The following is a 22,993-nucleotide window of genomic DNA, read 5'->3' as shown; positions in this document are numbered from 1 at the left end:
TGTATGTATGTTTGTATGTCTGTAGTATATAATGGAAAAATAATAAAAGTGTACCCTCGGGTACTTATATATATATAAAAAAAGGGGGGAGCTTTTGTGTGCATGCACTCTTCTTCAGATACATTGAAATGGAAGTTACCAGTCCATACATATAGGTAGAGGGTGAGCCGCAAATTAGCATACGATATAATGAGATGTTTTTAACAGATGCAAGCAGGAAGAACAAGCTAAGTTTATAAGGTCATCGTTGTTTGGATTTAATTCCCGGGGGGGAAGCCGTGTGGCTAATAAATATGTCAAAATTGGTGACAGATGTGTAAAGGTATTCTCCTTAATGATGGAGTTCCAAGAGCACTGGATCGATTTTAAAAGGATTTTAAAAGGCCTGTTCGTTCCGTACCTCTTATGAACAAATTCCTTGCCGTTTCAACTGGGCAGCTGTGTTAATCTGCAGTAAAAGAGCACGATACAAGTTCGGTGTCTTTTTGGGGGGTGGGCTTTCAAGGGTCAAAGTTCAGACGCCCTGCCAAAGCGCTCTGACTCTACAATATACCCTGGAAATCTTGCTGGTCTTGTTGTTGTTCAGTCGCACAGTTGAGTCCAACTCTTCGTGACCCCATGGACCAGATCACGCCAGGCCCTCCTGTCTTCCGCCGTCCTCTGAAGTTTGCTCAATTTCATGTCCGTTGCATCTGTGACGCTGTCTAACCAGTCTCATCCTTTGCCGTCCCCGTCTTCTTTGACCTTCAATCTTTCCCAGCATCAGGGTCTTCTCCAGGGAGTGCTCCCTTCTCATTGGGTGGCCAAAGTCTTTGAGCTTCAGTTTCATTATCTGGCCATCCAGGGAACAGTCAGGGTTGATTTCTTTTAGGATTGACTGATTGATTGATGCTGCTACCGAATGCAAGAATTAGTTGCAGATTGCTTTGGGGCTAAATTGCTGAAGCTCTTTTTTTTGGTTCCGTTCTGTCCTGCCCTCTGGCGATACGTGACTCCGTATTTTATTCTCCCAACAGCCCTAGGAGGTAGGTAAGCAGACAGTGGCCGATCCAAGGTCACCTGTGTCTCTGTGTCTGAGTGGGGTTTTTAACCCAGATCCTCCCAATCTTAGTCTAACACCTTAACTACTGAAGGAGTATCCGAAGAACCTTGCCTGCACGTGAAAGCTTAGACCCAGAATAAAACTTCGTTGGTCTTCAAGGTGCCACTGGACTCAGACTTCGTTCTGCCTTAACTACTGTGACATCTTTGGAGAGGATTTGAACCCGCACCTCTCAGTCTTAACCTAACACTTTAACTGCTACAGGAAGTGGTGGCGGCTACAAGCATGGACAGCTTCAAAAGGGAATTAGATAAGCATAAGGAGCAGAGGTCCATCAGTGGCTATTAGCCACAAGGTATAGATAGGGACTCTGGGGCAAGTGATGCTCTGTCTTCTTTGTGCTGGGGGGGGGCTCAACAGCGGAAGGGCTTCTAATGTCCTGGCTCCACTGGTGGACCTCCTGATGGCACTGTGTGATACAGAGTGTTGGACTGGATGGGCCTTTGGCCTGATCCAACATTGGCATCTCTTATGTTCTTAACTGCTGCAACATCTTTACAAGAGGTACAGTTGTTTGTGATCTCCTAATGTACTGTCAGTGACTCCAAAGGGCAGTATAACAGGTTCGGGAGCAGCTCTCCGACTTGCACAAAACAACAGAGGATTATCCACCCACAAGGGGTTCTCTGGGCCTGCCCGCCAATTGTGATCTCGTTGTGAAGGTCACTTCAATTATCCTTATCTAGGAGCTGATGGAAAGATTAGGTGTTTCCTGGTGTACTTCGCTTGCCTTGGCGATCCTGAAGACGTTTCCCTCTTCCCTGCTAGTCTGAATCGGTTTTCTCCGGAGCGTAGGGGAGTTGAGTGCATTGAGCCATGGAGGTTTTCCACGCAAATCGCTGCGTGAGATGGCGAGATAAGACTTTCTTGGCATTGGCTGCTATTACAGGAGTCTGACTCGGCACTATTGAAGTGCAGAAAATTGCTGAATTACAAGTTATTACAACACTTGGAACAAAAACCTTCCCAAGACTCAACAGGGATATTGGTTTCTTATCTGATTACATATACTAACTCATTCAATCCTCAACAAGGACTATATGCCCTCTGTATTTTAGTGTATTTCTTTTTCAGAATAGTCTATTAGAATACTGAATATAATGGAAGGAATATTGGGATGTTTTGCTGCATCCGTCTCAAAAAAATAAAAAATAAAAAAAGCTGTTAAGTGACCTCCACACCTGAAGAGGAGAGAATGGAGAGTCTCAGTTTACTTCCCACAATTAGAAAAGAGACCTTTACACATTTATCTGCTATTTTGCCGTATTTATTGCTTTATAACTGTTGACCTTATAACCTTAGTTTGCTATTCAGTTTTGTCTTTGCATATCTTAAAACATCTTAATCATGTTACATGTTCAGCCCCTGTCTATAAGTTTTAACCTTACCTACCATTTCACGGTATCTGAAGAAGAAGAAGAGATTGGATTTCTGCCCCGCCCTTCACTACCCAAAGGTGTCTCAGAGCGGCTTACAATCTCCTTTCCCTTCCCCTCCCCACAACAGACACCCAGGGAGGTAGGTGGGGCTGAGAGAGCTCTCCCAAGAAGAAGAAAAAGAAGAAGAAGAAGAGATTGGATTTATACCCCGCCCTTCACTACCCAAAGGAGTCTCAGAGCGGCTTACAAACTCCTTTCCCTTCCCCTCCCCACAACAGACACCCTGTGAGGTAGGTGGGGCCGAGAGAGCTCTTGACAGGAACTGCTCTTTTTCAAGGACAGCTCTTATTAGAACTACGGTTTGCCCAAGGTCATCCAGCCAGGTGCAAGTGGAGGAGTGGGGAATCAAACCCGGTTCTCCCAGATTAGAGTCCGCACACTTAACCACTACACCAAACTGTGCTTGCCCACGAAAGCTCATACCTTGAATAAACCTTTGTTGGTCTTAGATGTACCACTGGACTCTAAGTTTGTTCTTCCGTGCTGTTTTGTAATCCTGGAATTTAAGAAAAAATATATTAAAAAGCTGTGTCGTCACCCTGTATTCAGAGCGCGGACTCTAATCTGGGAGAACCGGGTTTGATTCCCCACTCCTCCACTTGCACCTGCTGATGTGACCTTGGGTCAGTCACAAGCTCTGGCACTGCTGTCCTTGAAAAAGAACAGTTTATGTCAGAGTTCTCTCAGCCCCACCTACCTCACAGGGTGTCTGTTGTGGGGAGGGGAAGGGAAAGGAATTTGTAAGCCGCTCTGAGACTCCAAGTGAAGGGTGGGGTATAAATCCAATCTCTTCTTCTTCTTTTCTGAGTCGTCGTCCTGCATTCAGACAAAACTCTCTCCCCCCCCCCTTTTGTCTCGGCAGGATAAGTATTATGATTATTAGGTGTCGTCTTTCAGCCGCTTTTTCTATGGCAAGCAAAGGGAGTCGGGCCGCGGTGGCGTTGAGCAACTTTGACGAACGGGATACCTTTAGAGAATCCTGATCACGCTGCCGGCATCCTGACATACTTGAATCAAGGTAAGGGCGGCTTTCGGTGTTGAATAACAGCTTCGTGTGGGGTATAGCTGGCGTGATGGGATCCAGTCTGGAAGAAAATGTCGAATTGGGTGCCGTATTAACTTCCAGAATCTAGGGCTTGCTCTTTTTTGAAAAACAAGCAAGTTTCTAGTCCTGAAGATACACTTGGAAGTATATGTAGGGCCAGGCAGGAGGTGATGGGAAAGACCTCTGCCGGAGACCCTGGAAAGCTGCTCTCAGTCTGAGTGGACAATACTGACCCTGAAGGACCAGGGGCCGCTTCATGTGTGTGTGCATGAACGATTAAGGGTGGTCTCATCAGCTGTTGGGCTGTAGGCCACCATTTTATGCTGGAAGTCTGGGCTCAGAAATGCCTTCTAGGCTACGGGAAGATTCCCAAAGGTATAGTGATTAAATATATACGTATATGCCGGGGTCATTTCGTAGAAAAAAGAGGTGCAGGAGCTCATTAGCATAACTTATTTGCATATGCCACGCCCCCTGGCGTCACCGGAAGTGTGTCAGAAGGCAACACCCACCAATCAGGCTCCACTGGACTGGTTTGGGATTGTTAGCTATTGGGGGGGGAGTGCAGATCTGTCCTCACAGAGGAGGGAGAGCTTGTACCTGAATAACACTTGGTCTTAAAGGTGCCACTGGACTCTTTTGGACCCGGAGGCTGGGGGGGGGGGGCCTCTGCAACTTACCTGGCTGCTTCTTGCTCTGACTGAGGGCTGCTGGGAGCAGGGGGTGGGGCTTGTTGCATGTGCCCACCCCCTGGGCTCTTTACTGCCGGAACTCTGCTCCTGTGCGGTCCTGCAGGAAATGACCCCTGCGTGTCAAGAGGTTCCCAACACTTTTCAGGCTGCCAGGCCCCTTTGGGGTGCAAAAACGGCTGCTGCAAAATTGCTGCCGTGGGAGGCGGAACGAGTCACAAAGGAGTCTCAGAGCGGCTTACAAACTTCTTTCCCTTCCCCTCCCCACAAGAGACACCCTGTGAGGTAGGTGGGGCTGAGAGAGCTCTCTCGAGAACTGCCCTTGAGAGAACAGCTCTGAGAGAACTTGTAAGTGACCCAAGGTCACCCAGCTGGCTGCATGCGGAGGAGTGGGGGAATCAAACCCGGTTCTCCCAGATTAGAGCCCGTGCTCCTAACCACGACACCAAACTGGCTCTCGTAGGCACGTCGACGTTGTTGAGTTTACTTTTGGTTTCTTGCCTGTTTTTGGGGGGAGTAGTTTTCCCCCCGTTTCTGATAGCCCTGAACTTGGGGGGGAGGCTCCAAACCGGGGGATTTCCCTATCCTCAACTGGGAACTGGCACTCCTTATTCTGTGCATATGACTTTTTTAAAAACTGCACTTTCTGCACCCACTGATAGCACAAGCTGTTGTAGAAAAAAGCGAGGGAGTGGTTGAATTTGGTGGGGAGGATCGGATATGTGAACTTCTAGCTGATAAGGCCAGTCCACGGCTTCAGGCTGTGTAAGAGCCCGGCTGGCGGTTGCTGCTGTCATTTGTGGGAGTCTTGGTACACAAAGGATCGATTGGTTGGAAGCCGTCCCACACGCCTGGTCTTCCTAATGCGCACTTTATGGTTACCTACTGATGGCCTCTGTGAAGAGCTGCGGTGCTTACGGGAGGAACGGGTGACTCAGCTGGATTCCCCTTATCTGCTGACTCCGTTCCGGCAATGAAACGAGAACTCTGAGGAGATCTTCCATGACACATCATCTTTTAACACAAGGCGCTGCGGCGGGAGCCCCGCGCATGCGGCAAGTGTGGCTGGTGTTAAATGTGTCGGTGGAAAGCAGAAATTGTGGTGCGGCTCTTGACCTGTGTGTGCATTTTTTTCTGGGTATCTGGGGACCTATTTCCCTCATGACAGAACTGAAGATGGAGAGGGGCCGTGGCTCAGTGGAAGAGCCTCCGCTTGGCATGCAGAAGGTCCCCGGTTCAATCCCTGGCATCTCCAGTTCAAAGGACCAGGCAGGAGGTGATGGGAAAGACCTCCGCCTGAGACCCTGGAGAGACAGAGACAGGCTGGGGCTCAGTGGTAGAGCATCTGCTTGGCACGCAGAAGGTCCCAGGTTCAATCCCCGGCATCTCCAGTTAAAACCAGACAGGCAGTAGGCAGTGTGAAAGACCTCAGTGGTAGAGCCTGTGTCTGGCATGCAGAAGGTCCCAGGTTCAATCCCCGGCATCTCCAGTAAAAACCAGCCAGGCAGAAGGCAGTTCAATCCCCGGCATCCCCAGTTAAAAAAGCATCAGGTGACAGGTGATGCAAAAGACCCCTGCCTGAGACTTTGGAGAGGACAAGATGGTAGGTGATATGAAAGGCCTTTCTTTGCCTGAGACCCTGGGGAGCCGCTCCCAGTCTGAGGAGACAACACTGACTGCGATAGACCAGTGGTCTGATTCGGTAGAAGGTAACTTCATGTGTGTTCAAGATCCATTGAGCCTCTGTCTGGCATGCAGAAGGTCCCAGGTTCAATCCCTGGCATCTCTAGTAAAAACCAGCCAGGCAGGAGGTGATGTGAAAGACCTCAGTGGCTCAGTGGTAGAGCCTCTGCTTGGCATGCAGAAGGTCCCAGGTCCAATTCCCAGCATCTCCAGTTAAAAAAAGCATCAGGTGACAGGTAATGCAAAAGACCTCTGCCTGAGACTTTGGAGAGGACCAGACGGTAGGTGATATGAAAGGCCTTTCTTTGCCTGAGACCCTGGGGAGCCGCTGCCAGTCTCTGAAGAGACAAGACTGACTGCGATAGACCAGTGGTCTTATTCAGTAGAAGGTAACTTCATGTGTGCTCAAGATCCATGGGTCCGTACTTGTATAATCCGCCACCCTTTCACAGGAGTTCAGGATGGAATTTCAGCCGCTCAACACCCCTTTGAGGTAGGCATGGCTTTCATGCCAGCTTGCCTCAGTGCCCCCTGGAGGCCGTTCTGGCTGAAGCAGCGATTTGAAGCTGCGTTTCCCACCAGCTGCTTCCATCCCGTGATTGCAGTGTCCTGTATGGGGAAAGTACATGGGGATGTTTATTCCCACGCTGAGAAGTGTCCTTCCTTCTTTCCTGAGACCCTGGGGAGCCGCTGCCAGTCTCTGAAGAGACAAGACTGACTGCGATAGACCAGTGGTCTTATTCAGTAGAAGGTAACTTCATGTGTGCTCAAGATCCATGGGTCCGTACTTGTATAATCCGCCACCCTTTCACAGGAGTTCAGGATGGAATTTCAGCCGCTCAACACCCCTTTGAGGTAGGCATGGCTTTCATGCCAGCTTGCCTCAGTGCTCCCTGGAGGCCGTTCTGGCTGAAGCAGCGATTTGAAGCTGCGTTTCCCACCAGCTGCTTCCATCCCGTGATTGCAGTGTCCTGTATGGGAAAAGTACATGGGGATGTTCATTCCCACGCGGGGAGAAGTGTCCTTCGTTCTTTTCTGCTCCTGCAGAGTGCAAGGGGTCGGACTAGATGACCTGCAAGGTCCCTTCCAACTCTAACATTCTATGATTCTGCCCGTTTCGGCTTGTGTGGACGCAAACAGTGCGTGAGGTTTCTTCTTCCCAGGGGTGTTCTTGAATTCTGAATACAGATGCTTCTAGGCGGGGCTGTGGTGTGTCAACACACTGCTCGTGGTGCTGAAATATAGCTGGCAGCAGGAGGGCTGGGAAGAAGGTTTTAATTGCAGGTGTGGCCGGGGATCCCCAGTGGGGAAAGGTGTAGGTGGGACTCCTGCGGGCGAAACTTGCCGGCAAGGCAAAATGTAGGTAGGTCGATAGTCCAGGCTAGCCCGGGATCACGGAATCTCAGAAGCTAAGCAGGGTCCGCCCTGGTGAAGGATGGGAGACGACCGAGGGAGTCCCGGTGTAGCAGGCCGGCTTCTAACAGCTCTTATCAATATTTGAATACCTTAGTGGTGAATTAGACTGTGAAAGGACCACTGGAAATTGAAGTTTGATAAAGATTGTTCTCGAAACGAACAACAAAACTCGAGAAGTTTGTCCTGTACATCTTGTCGACACTCTAGTGTCTGGATGATGTCCACCTGTTGAAATACAAGAATTATAAACAACTTGGAAGTTGGATTTCAGCATTAATTTCTTTGTGTGAACTTATGCAGCATTTCACTTTGTGTTGATGTCACACAGGGGCCAGCCAGTTCCTCTGGAGGGCCAACAACAGGGCAAAGAGGCTGAGGCCTTCCCCTGATGTTGCCTCCTGGCTCTGGAATTGAAAGGTTTAGTGCCTCTGAATATGGAGGTTCCTTTTAGCCCCCATGGGTAGTAGCCACTAATATACTTATCCTCCATGAATCTATCTAATCCCCTTTTAAAACTGTATATTCCTGTGTCAATCGCTACATTCTCTGGCAATGAATTCCACATTTTAATCACTCCCTGTTTAAAGTAGTATTTCTTTTTGTGTGTCCTTCAAGTATGTTGGTCCCGAACCATACAGGCCTTTAGACCACCTTGAATTGTGCTTGGAAAGGAACCGAGAGCCAGTGTAGATGGGCCAGGAGTGGACTGATGCAGTCCGTATGACCCACTCCAGTCAACATCCTGGCTGCAGCGTTCTGCACCAACTGACGTTTCCGAGTAGTTCTCCAGGGCTGCCCCATGGAGAGTGCCTGGCAGTTTGCGTGGCCATTTCATAAGAACCCTGCAAGGTAGACCAGGCTGAGAGAGTGACTGATCCTCAATCAGCTGGTGATGTTCAGGACTGAGGATTCGAACCCAGGTCTGCCTGCTCTAAATTCAGTGCATACAGATGTGCCTTGGTAGTGTGGCTGATGGCCATAACCCAGTGTCAGTTTCTGGATGTTTAACGCTTCTAGGTAATAGACATAGGGACACACCAGTCTCTTTGGCACTGTTAAACTTTTCCCTAGGTCAGTCCTTTCAGTGGCATGCTAACACCTGTCTGTACCTTTTTGTTGCTTTCTCTTCTCAGCAAAGACTGGCCTACAGAGAAGATTTAGTAGGGCTGTTGGGGGAAATGATTAAAACAGTGATGCGGTCATTTCCTGCAAGATAAAGCTATTTTCCGTGTTTCCTGTAGTACCTATGGTAATGAACATGTGGTATTCACTGCTGCAGTAAGTGGTGGCAGCTCCAAGCATAGACAGCTTTAAGAGGGGATTGGGGAAACATCTAGAGCAGAGGTCCATCAGTGGCTCTTAGCCACAAGCTATGGATGAAACACTCTGTCTGGGACAAGTGATACTCTGTTGTCTTAGTGCTTGGGGGGCCATTCGCCTGATCCAACATGGCTTCTCTTATGTTCTTATGTTCTCTGTAATCTTGGTGCCATTTGTTATAAACAGGATACACGTGTACACTCACACACGCACAAACACACACAGACATACCAAAAAAAGTGGAACTCAGGACGATCATGGGTGAAAGGAATTTGCTTCCCACCCTCTGAATTTCCTGAATTGTTCTTCCCTTCTGGCTCTTATACCCCCATCTTTGCTCCCCCACTTTGATCTTTGTCCCTCGTCATCCCTTCTCTCCCTCCACTCACCATCTTTCAGTTTCATATGTGGAGTAAATAGTTTCATAGTGGAGTAAATAGTGGAACAGAGGTCCATCAGTGGCTATCAGACACAAGGAATAGACAGGAACTCTTGGTCTGGGGCAAGTGATGCTCTGGATTCTTGGTGCTTAGGGGGGGTAACAGTGGGAGGGCTTCTAGTGTCCTGGCCCCACGGGTGGGCCTCCTGATGGCACCTGGTGTTTTTGGCCACTGTGTGACACAGAGTGTTGGACTGGATGGGCCACTGGCCTGATCCAACATTGGCTTCTCTTGGGTTCTCTTATGTGGGTTACTCAGCGATACCTCTCTGATACTGAACATCCTCAAATAATTAAAACGGAGCGCCCCCAAATATTGCTCTCTGGCCCGTCATCTGGTTTTCAGCATCCTTCCATACGTGGCAGCTGTAACGTCAAATTTCCTTAAAAACCACGAGGTCTGGAAACAACTGTTCCCGTCTTAAATTAAAAATGAGATTATTTGGGTAACTTGAAAGAAAACAGAATCCCTTATTATTGAGTCTACAGACAGATCCTGTGACCAGGCCTGAAAAAGACCCAAACAGTGGTGGTTAAGTGCACAGATTCTAATCTGGGAGAACTGGGTTTGATTTCCCACTCCTCCACTTGCACCTGCTGGATGACCTTGGGCAAGGCATAGTTCTGTCAGAGCTGTTCTCTCATGAGCAGTCCTCGAAAGAGCTCTCTCAGCCCCACCTACATCACAGGGTGTCTGTTGTGGGGAGGGGAAAGGAGTTTGTAAGCCGCTCTGAGACACCTTTGGGTAGTGAAGGGCGGGGTATAAATCCAATCTCTTCTTCTTCTTCTTCTTCTTCTTTATTCAGGAATCCCCAAAGTAGCCCAGCCGCCACTCAGTCAATGTTGCTCTCATCTGGCATGGTCCAAAGGTCACCCTAAGTCTGCCGTCTCGAGAACCGGGGACTTTGCCACACTGCTGGCTGTTGCTTAGCAACAGCCAATCGAATGTAAGCTGTGGCCACCTTGACATGGATAATGTCTGTTGCTAGGGCAACAGGTCTGCGGCCGAAGAGAGCTCTCGGAGATGTCCCTTTCCTTTCGTGAGAGGAAATTTCACACCACAGTAGCTTGGGAAACTGCAACATGGACCGATACCAGAATGATTAAAAATCATAATTTGCGTCAATTAAAATCAACCCTCATCAATATAAAATGGGTGTGAAATACATTTGGGTTAAAATAGATTAACATTATTTTTTTTATTTATAGCCGCCATTCTCGTTGACAGTTGTGCACATTTTTAGTAGCTAGAGAGACACCCATGTTCAAGGATCCTGTCGTGTCACTTATTGTCGATGCATCCTGTAGATGTATACTGAAGCGTGTGTGGTAAGCCAGGCGACGGAGGACTGAGTCACATGATGCAAAGTCCATGTGTCCTCCTGTCAGCGCTTGTACAGATGTGTTTTGGGGATTCTCCACAGTGGACTTAATTCCCAGATGTGTTTAGGCCAGATTTGGGTCACGGCAAGTGTGAAAGGGGCCGTAGAGATCATCCAGTCCAACCCCCTGCTCGATGCAGGACCAGCCTAAGAAGTGTTTGTCCAGCCTCTGCTTAAAGACTGACAATGAGAGGGAGCTCACCACCTCCCCAGGCAGCTGATTCCACCGTTGCACAACTCTGACTGTCAAAAAGTTTTCCATAAGATACAACCGGTACCTTTCCGCCTTGAATTTAAACCCATTCTTGCGAGTCCTCTCCTCTGCTGCCAACAGGAACACCTCCCTGCCCTCCTCCTCTAAGGGACAGCCCTTCAAAGACTTCAAGAGAGCCATCCTGTCCCCTCTCAGCCTCCTCTTCTCCAGACTTGACCGTTCCCAAGTCCCTCGGCCTTTCCTCCTAGGGCTTCTCCAGGCCCCCGATCATCCTCGTCGCACCCGCTCCATTCTGTCCACATCCTTTCTGAAGTGAGGCCCTCAGAACTGCACAAAGTACTGCAGGCACGGCCTGACCAATGCACCATGTAGTTTTTGTTTTTGTTAAGTCGCTTGCTTAACAAAGAAGTCGGAGAGTGATTCAGTAAGAACACAACTTTATTCTTCCACTCGAACACAACTCCAACACGGATCAACATCTGATAGCCAGAACAGCCTTTACATTGCAGCTGTCCTGCTTTTAAACGTTCCCGGCTAATGTAGCCACACCCACTGTACAAATACCAACCAATAAGGTTGTTCACATAAGGACTAATCACGGATGTTCCCGCTCAGGGAGCTTGCTTGAAAGTGATTGGTTAGGTGCTTCCTGGGCTAGTAACACGATTGGATGGATTTGGATCCTAGCCCAGGACGAAGCTTTACATTACACTTCAATGAGATGTTTCACAACATATCATGCATTCAGGGCAGCTTTGAATACACTATATTTGAGAAACTTTCAGGCTAGTGATCCTGGTTCCGTGGTTTTCGCATTCCAGTTCAGCATTACCCTGTTTCCCCGAAAATAAGACCTACCCCAAAAATAAGCCCTAGCAGGATTTCTATGCATTTGTGGTATAAGCCCTAGTGTGTCTTCTTGAGAAAAAATAAATATAAGACAGTGTCTTATTTTCGGGAAAACACGGTATTAACAAAAGATAGCAGTGACAACTTCCACAGGCATAATAGGTGCCTAAAATATCGCATGGTTCAGGTTCTGTGGTATCCCTTGGAGGTCTCCCATCCAAATACTAGCCAGGGGAAATGTTGGTACGAAACCAAGGACTCAAAAGCTGAAGACATTCTCCCCTTTGAAATGTGAACACAAAAGTGGGGTTTGGTTTTGAATAGCAGAACTGAGTGGCGGCTGAAGAGTTAAACCTCCCGTCCCTGCATGGCCCTGAGGCCATTTGAGGCCCTGCCATTTGCCTCTATGATCTTTGCTCCTTTGAGCTCTATGTTCTTCTAGGTTCCTGAGGGAAATTCCCAGATATGGGGGACTGTCCCTGTCCAGAGAAGAACCTCTTAATTGTGGTACCCAGGGCTCTTTTTGGGCAGAAACGCACAGGAACGGCGTTCCAGCTGGCTCCTCAGTTGGCCACGCCCAGCAGGAACTCATTAGCATAACAGGCCACACCCAACAGCAGGCACTCATTAGGATTGGCTACATTAGGGGTGTGTGGCCTAACATGCAAAGGATTTCCTGCTACAAAAAAAGGCCCTGGGTTTTGACAACAAACAAGGTAAACGGAATAAGAAGCAAAAGGTGGATGTGGCTGGATGAGCACACTTCTGGTAACACGGGGGTGTGGCCTAATAGGCTAATGAGCTGTGTTGTCGGGGGGGTGGCCTAATAGGCTAATGAGTTTCTGCTGTTGGGTGTGGCCTATTATGCTAATGAGTTCCTGCTAGGCTTTTTCTACAAAAAAAAGCCCTGGTGGTACCCCTGTGGTAGTGTGAACAGGGTTATGGTACCATGCAGGATTCTTGATGTGTCATGTGTGAACCTGCCCTGATGAGTGAGGTTTCTCTAGAAGTTTGTGGGGGTCTTGGAAAAGGACGTTGTATACATAATTGCATCCCATTAGAAGAGAAGAAGAGATTGGATTTGTACCCCGCCCTTCACTCGGAGTCTCAGAGCAGTTTACAATCTCCTCCCCTTCCCCTCCCCCTCCCCTAAACAGACGCCCTGGGAGGTAAAAGAAGAAGAAGAAGAGACTGGATTTATACCCCGCCCTTCACTCGGAGTCTCAGAGCAGTTTACAATCTCCTCCCCTTCCCCTCCCCCTCCCCTAAACAGACGCCCTGGGAGGTAAAAGAAGAAGAAGAAGAGACTGGATTTATACCCCGCCCTTCACTCGGAGTCTCAGAGCAGTTTACAATCTCCTCCCCTTCCCCTCCCCCTCCCCTAAACAGACGCCCTGGGAGGTAAAAGAAGAAGAAGAAGAGACTGGATTTATACCCCGCCCGTCACTACCCAAAGGAGTCTCAGAGCGGCTTACAATCTCCTTTTGATTTGTTTTGATTTATTAAACCTCTACCCTGCCCTCCCTCTACCCCACAACAGACCCTCTGTGAGGTAGGTGGGGCTGAGAGAGCTCCTTCGAGGACTGCCCTTGAGAGAACAGCTCTGAGAGAACTTGTGACTGAACCAAGGTCACCCTGCTGGCTGCATGTGGAGGAAGAAGAAGAAGTGGAAGAGATTGGATTTATACCCTGCCCTTCACTCGGAGTCTCAGAGCAGTTTACAATCTCCTCCCCTTCCCCTCCCCTCAACAGACGCTCTGTGAGGTAGGTGGGGCTGCGAGAGCTCTTTCGAGGACTGCCCTTGAGAGAACAGCTCTGAGAGAACTTGTGGCTGACCCAAGGTCACACCAGCAACTTCACGTGGAGGAGTGGGGAATCAAACCCGGTCCTCCCAGATTAGAGTCCGCATTCTTAACTACCACACCAAACTGGCTGTCATTACTCTAACAAAGTAAAGCACTTTGCATTTATAAACGAATGTATTTTCTTTTCTTTGCTCTCTGTGTGTGGCGAGGGACAGTGTTGATTTTGAAACCGCATCTTTGGAGGGCTCACTACAGATTTTTCTTCCTCCCAGACAGGGGCAGAGTTCATTCGTCTCAACCTTTTCGCTACAGCAGACTCCGGGGCAGCTTTCCTTGCTGCTCGTCGGCCTTCATCTCCTCCATAAAACCGGTGCCAAGTGAATAAAATGGTTGGATTCAAGCCCACGGATGTCCCTCCAACAGCCATGGTGAAGTTCCTTGGGGCCGGGACAGCGGCTTGCATTGCGGACCTGGTCACCTTCCCGCTGGACACGGCTAAAGTCCGGCTGCAGGTGAGCGCCTGTGGAAAAGAGCCCGAAGGTGGTTTTACACATAAGGTTGGCCCTTTCCGATCCTGGCACGCTTTCCAAAATGGGCCCTTAAGTGGCTTTTGTCTGTCATAGACCTTTTTGAGTCTCTGGGCACCTTTGTGGCTTTGACGCAGGTTGTAGGTGGGATCATAAAATGGCTGTCAAAGGAGGTAGAGTCATACACACGGAGGAAGCCAAAGTGTGAGGGAGAAGGGTAATTTTTAAGAATACACCGGGGGGAGGAGAAGAAGAGATTGGATTTATACCCTGCCCTTCACTACCCAAAGGAGTCTCAGAGCGCCTTACAATCCCCTTTTCCTTCCCCTCCCCACAATCTCCTTTTCCTTTCCCTCCCCACAATAGACACCCTGTGAGGTAGGTGGGGCTGAGAGAGCTCTAACAGAAACTACTCTTTTTTTCAAGAACCGCTGTGCCAGAGTTATGGCTTGCCCAAGGTCATCTAGCCAGGTGCAAGTGGAGGAGTGGGGAATCAAACCCGGTTCTCCCAGATTAGAGTCCGCGCACTTAACCACTACGCCAAACTGGCTCTAGGCTGCGTTAGTGTGAGCGGGCTCCCAGTTTTTTAGCCTCCGGCCCACACATTTTTGTCTCAGCTCAGGAAGGACGGCTCCAGAGCAAACTAATTTATGCAGCGGCCCAATCGCTCGCTCACAACTTTAATGCTGGTCTCTCACAAAACAGTATTTTTGCTCGCAAGACTCCACAGCTTAGAGGGAGCATTGCTTCCAACCAGTGTTCCCTCTAAGCTGGGTTAGTGTGAGCTGGCTCCCAGTTTTTTAGCCTCCGGCCCACACATTTTTGTCTCAGCTCAGGAAGGACGGCTCCAGAGCAAACTAATTTATGCAGCGGCCCAATCGCTCGCTCACAACTTTAATGCTGGTCTCTCACAAAACAGTATTTTTGCTCGCAAGACCCCACAGCTTAGAGGGCGCATTGATTGTGTGCCTCTTTTCAGCTGGTTTAGCGAACCGGGCACGGCAGGCCCTGATCTGCTCTGCAGCCTCTTCTTCCTTCCCCGCTTCTTTCCTGTGCAGATCCAAGGAGAGAGCAAGCTGGCCGTCGCGTCCATGTCGGCCCAGTACAAGGGCGTCTTTGGCACCATCGCCACCATGGTGAGGATGGAGGGTCCCACGAGCCTCTACAACGGGCTGGTGGCCGGGCTCCAGCGCCAGATGAGCTTCGCCTCCGTCCGCATCGGCCTCTACGACTCGGTGAAGCAGTTCTACACCAAGGGCTCAGAGCGTAAGTTGGTGTATGGCTTGCTGCATCCAACCCCTTACGGTGGCGCTCTTCCTCCAATGGGGGGAGGAGGAGGAGGAGATTGGATTCATACCCTGCCCTTCACTCGGAGTCTCAGAGTGGCTTACAGACTCCTTTCCCTTCCCCTCCCCACAACAAACACCCTGTGGGGCTGAGAGAGCTCTTTCAAGGACTGCTGTGGAGAGAACAGCTCTTAGGTAAGAAGAGGAGGAGATTGGATTTCTACCCCGCCCTTCACTACCCAAAGGGGACTCAGAGCGGCTTACAAATTCCTTTCCCTTCCCCTCCCCACAACAGACACCCTGGGAGGTTGGTGGGGCTGAGAGCGCTCTGACAGAAACTGCCCTTGAGAGAACAGCTCTGACAGAACTGTGACAGACCCAAAGTCTTCCAGGCAGGTGCAAGTAGAGGAGCGGGGAATCGAACCCACTTCTCCCAGATTAGAGTCCGCGCACTTAACTGCGACACCAAACTGGCTGACAGAAGAGTGGGAGGTATTAGCAAGAAGTTCTCTGCACTCCCAAGGCCGCTGCTACTGTTAGGGGATGGGATCTGGGGGATTGAAACCCATAATTGGAAAGGCTGTTGAAGTTGCACAGACGACCGGAGCACCTTCCAGACGAGGAAAGGCTGAAGAGTCTCAGGCTTCTCCGTTTGGAAAAGAGCCGACCAAGAAGGGACATAATAAAAGGCTTATGAAATCATGCATGGGGTGGTGGGGAGAGAGCTGACACAGTGAATTTTCACCCCTCTCCCCAGGTAATAGAATGATGAAGCTGATGGGCGACAGATTTAGGACAGACAGAAGGAAATAACTTCCTTACACGAGTGATTAAAGTGTGGGATTCTCTGCCTGAGGATGTAGTGATGGCCATAGGCATAGACGGATTTAAAAGATTAGACAGTTTCATGGAGGTGTATCAGTGGCCACTAGCCATGGTGACTAAAGGGAACCTCCATGTTCAGAAGCAGTCAACCTCTGAATCCCAGAGCCAGGAGGCAACATCTGGGGAAGGCCTCGGCCTCTCTGCCCTGTTGCTGGACCTCCAGAGGAAATGGTTGGCCCCTGTGTGAGGCAGGAGGCTGGACGAGATGGACCCTCACTGGTCTGACCCAGCAGGGCTCTTCTGAGGTTCTTATCAGGGGAAGGCCTCGACCTCTCTGCCCTGTTGTTGGCCCTCCAGAGGAACTGGCTGGCCCCTGTGTGAGACAGGATGCTGGACTAGGTGGACCCTCACTGGTCTGATCCAGCAGGGCTCTCCTGAGGTTCTTATCAGGGGAAGGCCTCGGCCTCTGTGCCCTGTTGTTGGCCCTCCAGAGGAACTGGCTGGCCCCTGTGTAAGACAGGATGCTGGACTAGATGGACCCTCCCTGGTCTGACCCAGCAGGGCTCTTTTTTGAGGTACATATCAGGGGAATGCCTTGGTCTCTCTGCCCTGTTGTTGGCCTTCCAGAGGAACTGGATGGCCACTGTGTGAGACCGGATGCTGGAGTATATGGACCACTGGACTGATCCAGCAGGGCTCTTTTTTGAGGTTCTCATCAGGGGAAGGCCTCGGTCTCTCTGCCCTGTTGTTTTGTCCCTCCAGAGGAACTGGTTGGCCACTGTGTGAGATGGGATGCTGGGCTAGATGGACCCTCACTGGTCTGATCCAGCAGGGCTCTTCTGATGAAGGCCTTGGCCTCTATGACTTGTTGTTGGCCCTCCATAAGAACATAAGAGAATCCAGCAGTGGGGCCAGGACACTAGAAGCCCTCCCACTGTTGCCCCTGCCAAGCACCAAGAATACAGTGCATCCCTTGCCCCAGACCAAGAGTTCCTATCTATACCTTGTGGCTAATAGCCACTGATGGACCTCTGCTCCATATGCTTATCTAATTCCCTCTTGAAGCCATCCATGCTTGTAGCCGCCACCACCTTCAGAGGAACTGGTTGGCCACTGTGTGAGTGCGACAGGATGCCGGACTAGATGGACCCCCGGTCTGATCCTGCAGGGCTTTTCTGACATCCTTATGTCTCGTGTATGGACCAGTTTGTAAGATGAGGGGCTGTTGAAAGTTGTAAGATGAGGAGCTGAGGTCATTAGCCCTGTATTGCTATGAAGGAACTGCTGAACTTAGGGGGCTTACTTCTGCAGGAAGCTTGAGGGTGTCTTGGTGTTTTCTCTGAGTGCGCCTCTGTTCCTCTCCCCGGTTTTCGCAGATGCCGGCATCGGCAGCCGTCTCCTGGCGGGCTGCACCACCGGGGCGATGGCGGTCGCCGTGGCCCAGCCCACCGATGTGGTGAAAGTGCGGTTCCAGGCGCAAGCCCGGACGGAAGGCGGCAAGCGGTACCAGGGGACGTTGGATGCCTACAAGACCATTGCGAAGGAGGAGGGTGTCCGGGGCCTCTGGAAAGGTTGGTGACAGGGGGAGCCAGGGATTGTGGGGTTTCAAGCAAAGGTTTAGACTGCGGCAACAGATTGCACGGTAGCGGCCTGTGGAGGCCGCCGGTTCCTTTTGTTGCTTGGGCTACTTGGTTCTCCATTCCTTGAGGACTAGGAACTTGGTTTTTAAGTTGAACACACGAAACTGCATTGCGCTGAATCAGACCCTCGGTCCATCAAAGTCAGCATTGTCTACTCAGTCTGGCAGCGGCTCTCAAAGGTCTCAGGCTGAGGTCTTTCCCATCACTTATCCTTTTCATTGGACATGTCGGGGATTGAACCCGGGACCTTCTGCATGCCAAGCAGAGGCTCTACCACTGAGCCACAGCCCCTCTTTACAGCTCTCCAGGGTCTCAGGCAGAGGTCTTTCCCATCATCTCCTGCCCAGTCCTTTTGACTGGACATGTCCGGGATTGAACCTGGGACCTTCTGCCAGGGGTTGAACCCGGGACCTTCTGCAGGCCAAGCAGATGCTCTACCACTGAGCCACAGCCCCTCTTTACAGCTCTCCAGGGTCTCAAGCGGAGGTCTTTCACATCACCTCCTGCCCAGTCCTTTTGACTGGACATGTCAGGGATTGAACCCGGGACCTTCTGCATGCCAAGCAGAGGCTCTACCTCTGAGCCACGGCACCTCTTTACGGCTCTCCAGGGTCTCAAGCGGAGGTCTTTCCCATCACCTCCTGCCTGGTCCTTTTAACAGGAGTTGCTGGGAATCAAACCTAGGACCTTCTGCGTGCCAAGCGGTGCCTCTACCACTGAGCCACAGTGTATTACGCTTAGCCTGAAGCGGCTGTGAGTTGATTTGTCAAAACGTTTCAGAACGAGCCACAGTCTAAACTGGGAGCAGGATTTCTTCTGATCAGCTTCCAGTACCGTTTCTACAACCTATGTAGCAGTGTCACCTCTGTTTCTAAGCCACCGCTGCTAGTTCCACACTCACAAAATTCTGGGTTTTGTTCCCCCTTTAGGAACGTCCCCTAATATCACTCGCAACGCCCTTGTGAACTGTGCCGAGTTGGTGACCTACGATCTGATCAAAGATGCTCTTCTGAAATACAACCTTATGACAGGTACGGATGATTGGGGGATCTCTGTGGGTCTACGGAGCTTGTTGAGGGAGAAAGGTGTAATGTATTCAGTAAGCTGCCATTGAATGCATAATGTGTGATGAAAACATCTAATTGAAATCAGAGTTCCCTCTAAGCTGTGGAGTCTTGTGAGCAAGAATCCTATTTTGTGAGCTACTGCCATTTAAAGTTGTGAGCAAGCAATCTGACTCCTGCATCAATTAGTTTGCTCTGGAGCCCTCCTTCCTGAGCTAAGACAAAAATGTCTGAGCTGAAGGCCAAAAAACTGTGAGCTAGCTCACACTAACTCAGCTTAGAGGGAACACTGATTGAAATGCTATGTTAAGCTTCGTCCTGGGCTAGGATCCAAATACATCCAATCGTATTGGTAGCCCAGGAAGAACCAACCAATCAGGTACCAGCAAGCTCCCTGGGTGGGAACGTCTATGATTGGTCGTTATGTAAACAATCTTATTGGTTGGTATTGTACACTAAGGCGTGGCTACATTAGCCGGGAGAGTTTAAAAAAGGGAACCGCTTTAATGCAAAAGCTGTTCTGGCTATTCATGTTGATCTGTTTGGAGTTGAGTCACGAGTTGCTGAATAAAGCTGATCTTTTGCTGGAATCACTCTCTGACTCTTTGTTAAGTAACCGAATTAACAAAAGGGGTCCCCCGTATGGACAGCAGATGGCTTGCGGCAGGGGACGTGGGAGTTCCGCCCGATCCCTGGGGCTGAAGGCACATACTGTTGCTTCGGTCTGTAAAATCACCGTTCAGACATATCCTCTAAAAGGGTGCCTTCCACGCAGATACCAGTTCTTGACTCTTGGAAAGCTTATTCCCTTGCTGGCCTTGATTTCAATAGAGAGAAGTGCAAAGTCCTACACTTAGGTACCAAAAAAATCAAAGGCACAGGTATAGATTGGGAGGGACTTGGCTGGACAGCAGCACCTGTGAAAGGGACCTGGGTGTTCTGGTTGATCACAAGCGAAACATGAGCCTGCAGTGCGATACAGCTGCAAATACAGCTAATGCAATCTTAGGATGCATTAACAGAAGCATCATGTCCAGATCACGGGAGGTGGTCATTCCGCTCTATTCTGCTATGGTCAGGCCCCACCTGGAGTCCCGTGTCCAGTTTTGGGCACCACGTTTTAGGAAGGATGTTGACAAGCTCGAGCGTGTCCAGAAGAGGGCAACCGGGATTGGGAGAGGGTTGGAGTCCAAGTCTTAGGAGGAAAGGCTGAAAGAGTTGGGTCTGTTTAGCCTGGGAAAGAGAAGGCTCAGAGGGGACATGATTGCAGTCTTCAAGTAATTGAAGAGCTGTCATGTGGAAGATGGAGCGGATCTGTTCTCTCTTGCTCCGGACTGCAAGACTAGGTCTAATGGGTGGAAATTACGAGGGAGTCTATATATTCTGCTATGGTCAGGCCTCACCTGGAGTCCTGTGTCCAGTTTTGGGCACCACATTTTAGGAAGGATGTTGACCAGCTCGAGCGTGTCCAGAAGAGGGCAACCGGGATGGTGAGAGGGTTGGAATCCAAGTCTTAGGAGGAAAGGCTGAAAGAGTTGGGTCTGTTTAGCCTGGGAAAGAGAAGGCTCAGAGGGGACATCATTGCAGTCTTCAAATATCTGAAGGGCTGTCATGTAGAAGATGGAGCGGATCTCTTCTCCCTTGCTCCGGATTGCAAGACTAGATCTCATGGGTGGAAATGACAAGGGAGTCATTAACAGTTAAATAGCAGGAGAAACTTCCTAACTGTAAGAGTGGCTGAGCAGTGGAACAGTCTGCCTCTGGAGGTGGTGGATGCTCCTTCGCTGTATGTTTTCAAGTGGAAGCTGGACGGCCATCTTTCGGGTCTGTTGTAGGGCTCTCTTTCGGCTCTGCTCTTGCAGAGTGCAGGGGGTTGGACTAGATGACCTGCAAGGTCCCTTCCAACTCGAACGTTCTATGATTCCGTGAAGGTGCTCCTCGATTCAAACCTCGCTCTCCTGCTGCAGGCCATCGTGGCTACCCGGCTGAGAGTCAGCGCTCCCTTCAACAGAGACCAGGCTCTGACCAGTGTTCCCTCTAAGCTGAGTTAGTGTGAGTTAGCTCACAGGTTTTTTAGCCTCCGGCTCACACGTTTTTTGCCTTCGCTCAGGAAGGAGGGCTCCAGAGCAAACTGATTTTATGCAGCAGCCAAATCGTTCGCTCACAGCTTTCATGCCGGGAGCTCACAAGGTCGGATTTTTGCTCACAAGGCTCCACAGCTTAGAGGGAACATTGGCTCTGACTCTCAAAAAGCTTATCCTCCGTGAATCTTGTTGGTGCTGCCAGACTTGAATTTAGCTCTCCTCGTGCTGCAGACCAACCCATCTACCCCCTGAAACTATCCTCATATCAGCCAGGATGGTGGAGTGGTGAAGAGTGTCGGACTCGGACCTGGGAGGCCCGGGTTCGAATCCCCCACTCTGCCATGGGAGCTGGCTGGGTGACCTTGGGCCAGTCACTCTCTCTCAGCCTGACCTACCTCACAGGGTTGTTGTGAGGATAAAATGGAAGAGTGGAGACCTGTGTCAGTTCTTTAATTCCTCATTGGGGGAGGAAGGTGGGGTATAATAGAAGTAGAATATAAAATAAAATTCATGGAGGGCATCGTTTTTATGGTGTGTTTGGGCAACAGTGGACTAGTGAAGATGAGGAGATTGGATTTATACCCCGCTCTTCACTACCCAAAAGAGTCTCAGAGCGGCTTACAAACTCCTTTCCCTTCCCCTCCCCACCACAGACACCCTGTGAGGTAAAAGAAGAAGAAGAGATTGGATTTATACCTTGCCCTTCCCTACCCAAAGGAGTCTCAGAGCAGCTTACAAAGTCCTTTCCCTTCCCCTCCCCACAACAGACACCCTGTGAGGTAAAAGAAGAAGAAGAGGAGTTTGGATTTATACCCCGCAGTTCACTACCCGAAAGAGTCTCAGAGCGGCTTACAACCTCCTTTCCCTTCCCCTCCCCACAACGGACACCCTGTGAGGCAGGTGGGGCTGAGAGAGCTCTTTTGAGAACTGCTCCTGAGAGAACAGCTCGGTGAGAACTTGTGACTGACCCAAGGTCACACCAGCAGCTGCACGTGGAGGAGTGGGGCATCAAACCCGGTTCTCCCAGATTAGAGTCCGCGCTCCTAACCGCTACACCAGACTACACCCAAGTGGAAATTTTGTTTGTCCCTTAGAAGCTACTGGACTTGAATCTCGTTCATACAAAATGGATTGAGCAGTACCATCTTGGCCATCAGCTTGAGCGAATCTTTATCACTGGGGCTGGCCTGCCTGAAATAAGAACTTCCTGACGGGGCACAACCCTGTTTCTATATGGCCTTGGGTGCCTTACCAGGGGCCAAGGAATGCCCGTGTGGGCTGTGAACCCATTTCCAGACGTGTCCTCACTCTGTCTCTCTCTTCCAGATAACCTCCCCTGCCACTTTACCTCAGCGTTCGGCGCCGGGTTTTGCACAACCATCATTGCTTCCCCCGTCGACGTAGTGAAGACGAGATACATGAACTCTGCCCCCGGTCAATACGGAAGTGCCGTGAACTGTGCCCTGACGATGCTCCGCAAGGAGGGTCCCTTGGCCTTCTACAAAGGGTGAGTCTCGGGCCTTCCGGATAGAGGGAAAAGAGGGGCTTTGTGGGGTTGGTAGGATTTTTGGGAGTGGATGATGCAAGCCCTTGGAGGGGGGGGTTGCGGGTTTTTTCCTTTTTCTGCCTGTTTGTGGGCTTCGCAGAGGATCTGGCTGGCCCCTGTGTGAGACAGGTCTGGATCACTGGTCTGATCCAGCAGAGCTCTTCTGAGGTTCTTATCGGGGGAAGGCCTCGGCCTCTCTGCCCTGTTGTTGGCCCTCCAGAGAAACTGGTTGGCCACTGTGTGAGACAGGAGGCTGGCCTAGATGGACCTTCACTGGTCTGATCCAGCAGGGCTCTTCTGAGGTTCTTCTGCGGTTCTTCTAACATTGACTTGTACCACAGTTTGCTCGAAGATCATTTCAGCGGGTGAGTTGGCAGACAAAGAAGTGGACATCAACCTGGCGTTAAAAATCACAGCACAACATAGATGGCTTCAAAAGGGGATTAGACATAAGAACATCAGATCAGTGGTCCATCTATTCCAGCCTCTTGTCTCACACAGGGGGCAGCCAGTTCCTCTGGAGGGCCAACGACAGGGCAGAGAGGCCGAGGCCTTCCCCTGATAACAGAAGCAGAGCCCTGCTGGATCAGACCAGTGAGGGTCCATCCAGTCCAGCATCCCGTCTCACACAGCGGCCA

The 22,993-nt window shown here is 50.3% G+C and overlaps 1 protein-coding gene across 2 annotated transcripts in view; it reads left to right on the top strand.

The window, feature by feature from the left end:
- Positions 1 to 22,993, top strand: part of UCP2 (uncoupling protein 2 (mitochondrial, proton carrier)) — a 30,849-nt gene that overhangs the window by 2,576 nt on the left and 5,280 nt on the right. The window contains exons 2-7 of one of the 2 annotated variants that reach the window (XM_015425056.1): positions 3,404 to 3,559; positions 13,660 to 13,895; positions 14,969 to 15,176; positions 17,398 to 17,592; positions 18,591 to 18,692; positions 22,136 to 22,316. In XM_015425056.1, coding sequence (XP_015280542.1) covers positions 13,770 to 13,895; positions 14,969 to 15,176; positions 17,398 to 17,592; positions 18,591 to 18,692; positions 22,136 to 22,316 — 812 coding nt within the window. In that variant the 5' untranslated portion in view covers positions 3,404 to 3,559; positions 13,660 to 13,769. Of the gene's footprint in view, positions 1 to 3,403; positions 3,560 to 13,655; positions 13,896 to 14,968; positions 15,177 to 17,397; positions 17,593 to 18,590; positions 18,693 to 22,135; positions 22,317 to 22,993 lie in introns of both variants that reach the window. The other variant, XM_015425055.1, reaches the window with a different exon arrangement.

The sequence above is a fragment of the Gekko japonicus genome, unplaced genomic scaffold (assembly GCF_001447785.1).
Source record: "Gekko japonicus isolate JY-2015 unplaced genomic scaffold, Gekko_japonicus_V1.1 scaffold2548, whole genome shotgun sequence".
In the NCBI taxonomy this organism is placed as follows: Eukaryota; Metazoa; Chordata; class Lepidosauria; order Squamata; family Gekkonidae; genus Gekko; species Gekko japonicus.
The sequence above is the reverse complement of the archived record's forward strand: the minus strand, read 5'-3'. Positions and strand labels throughout refer to the sequence as shown.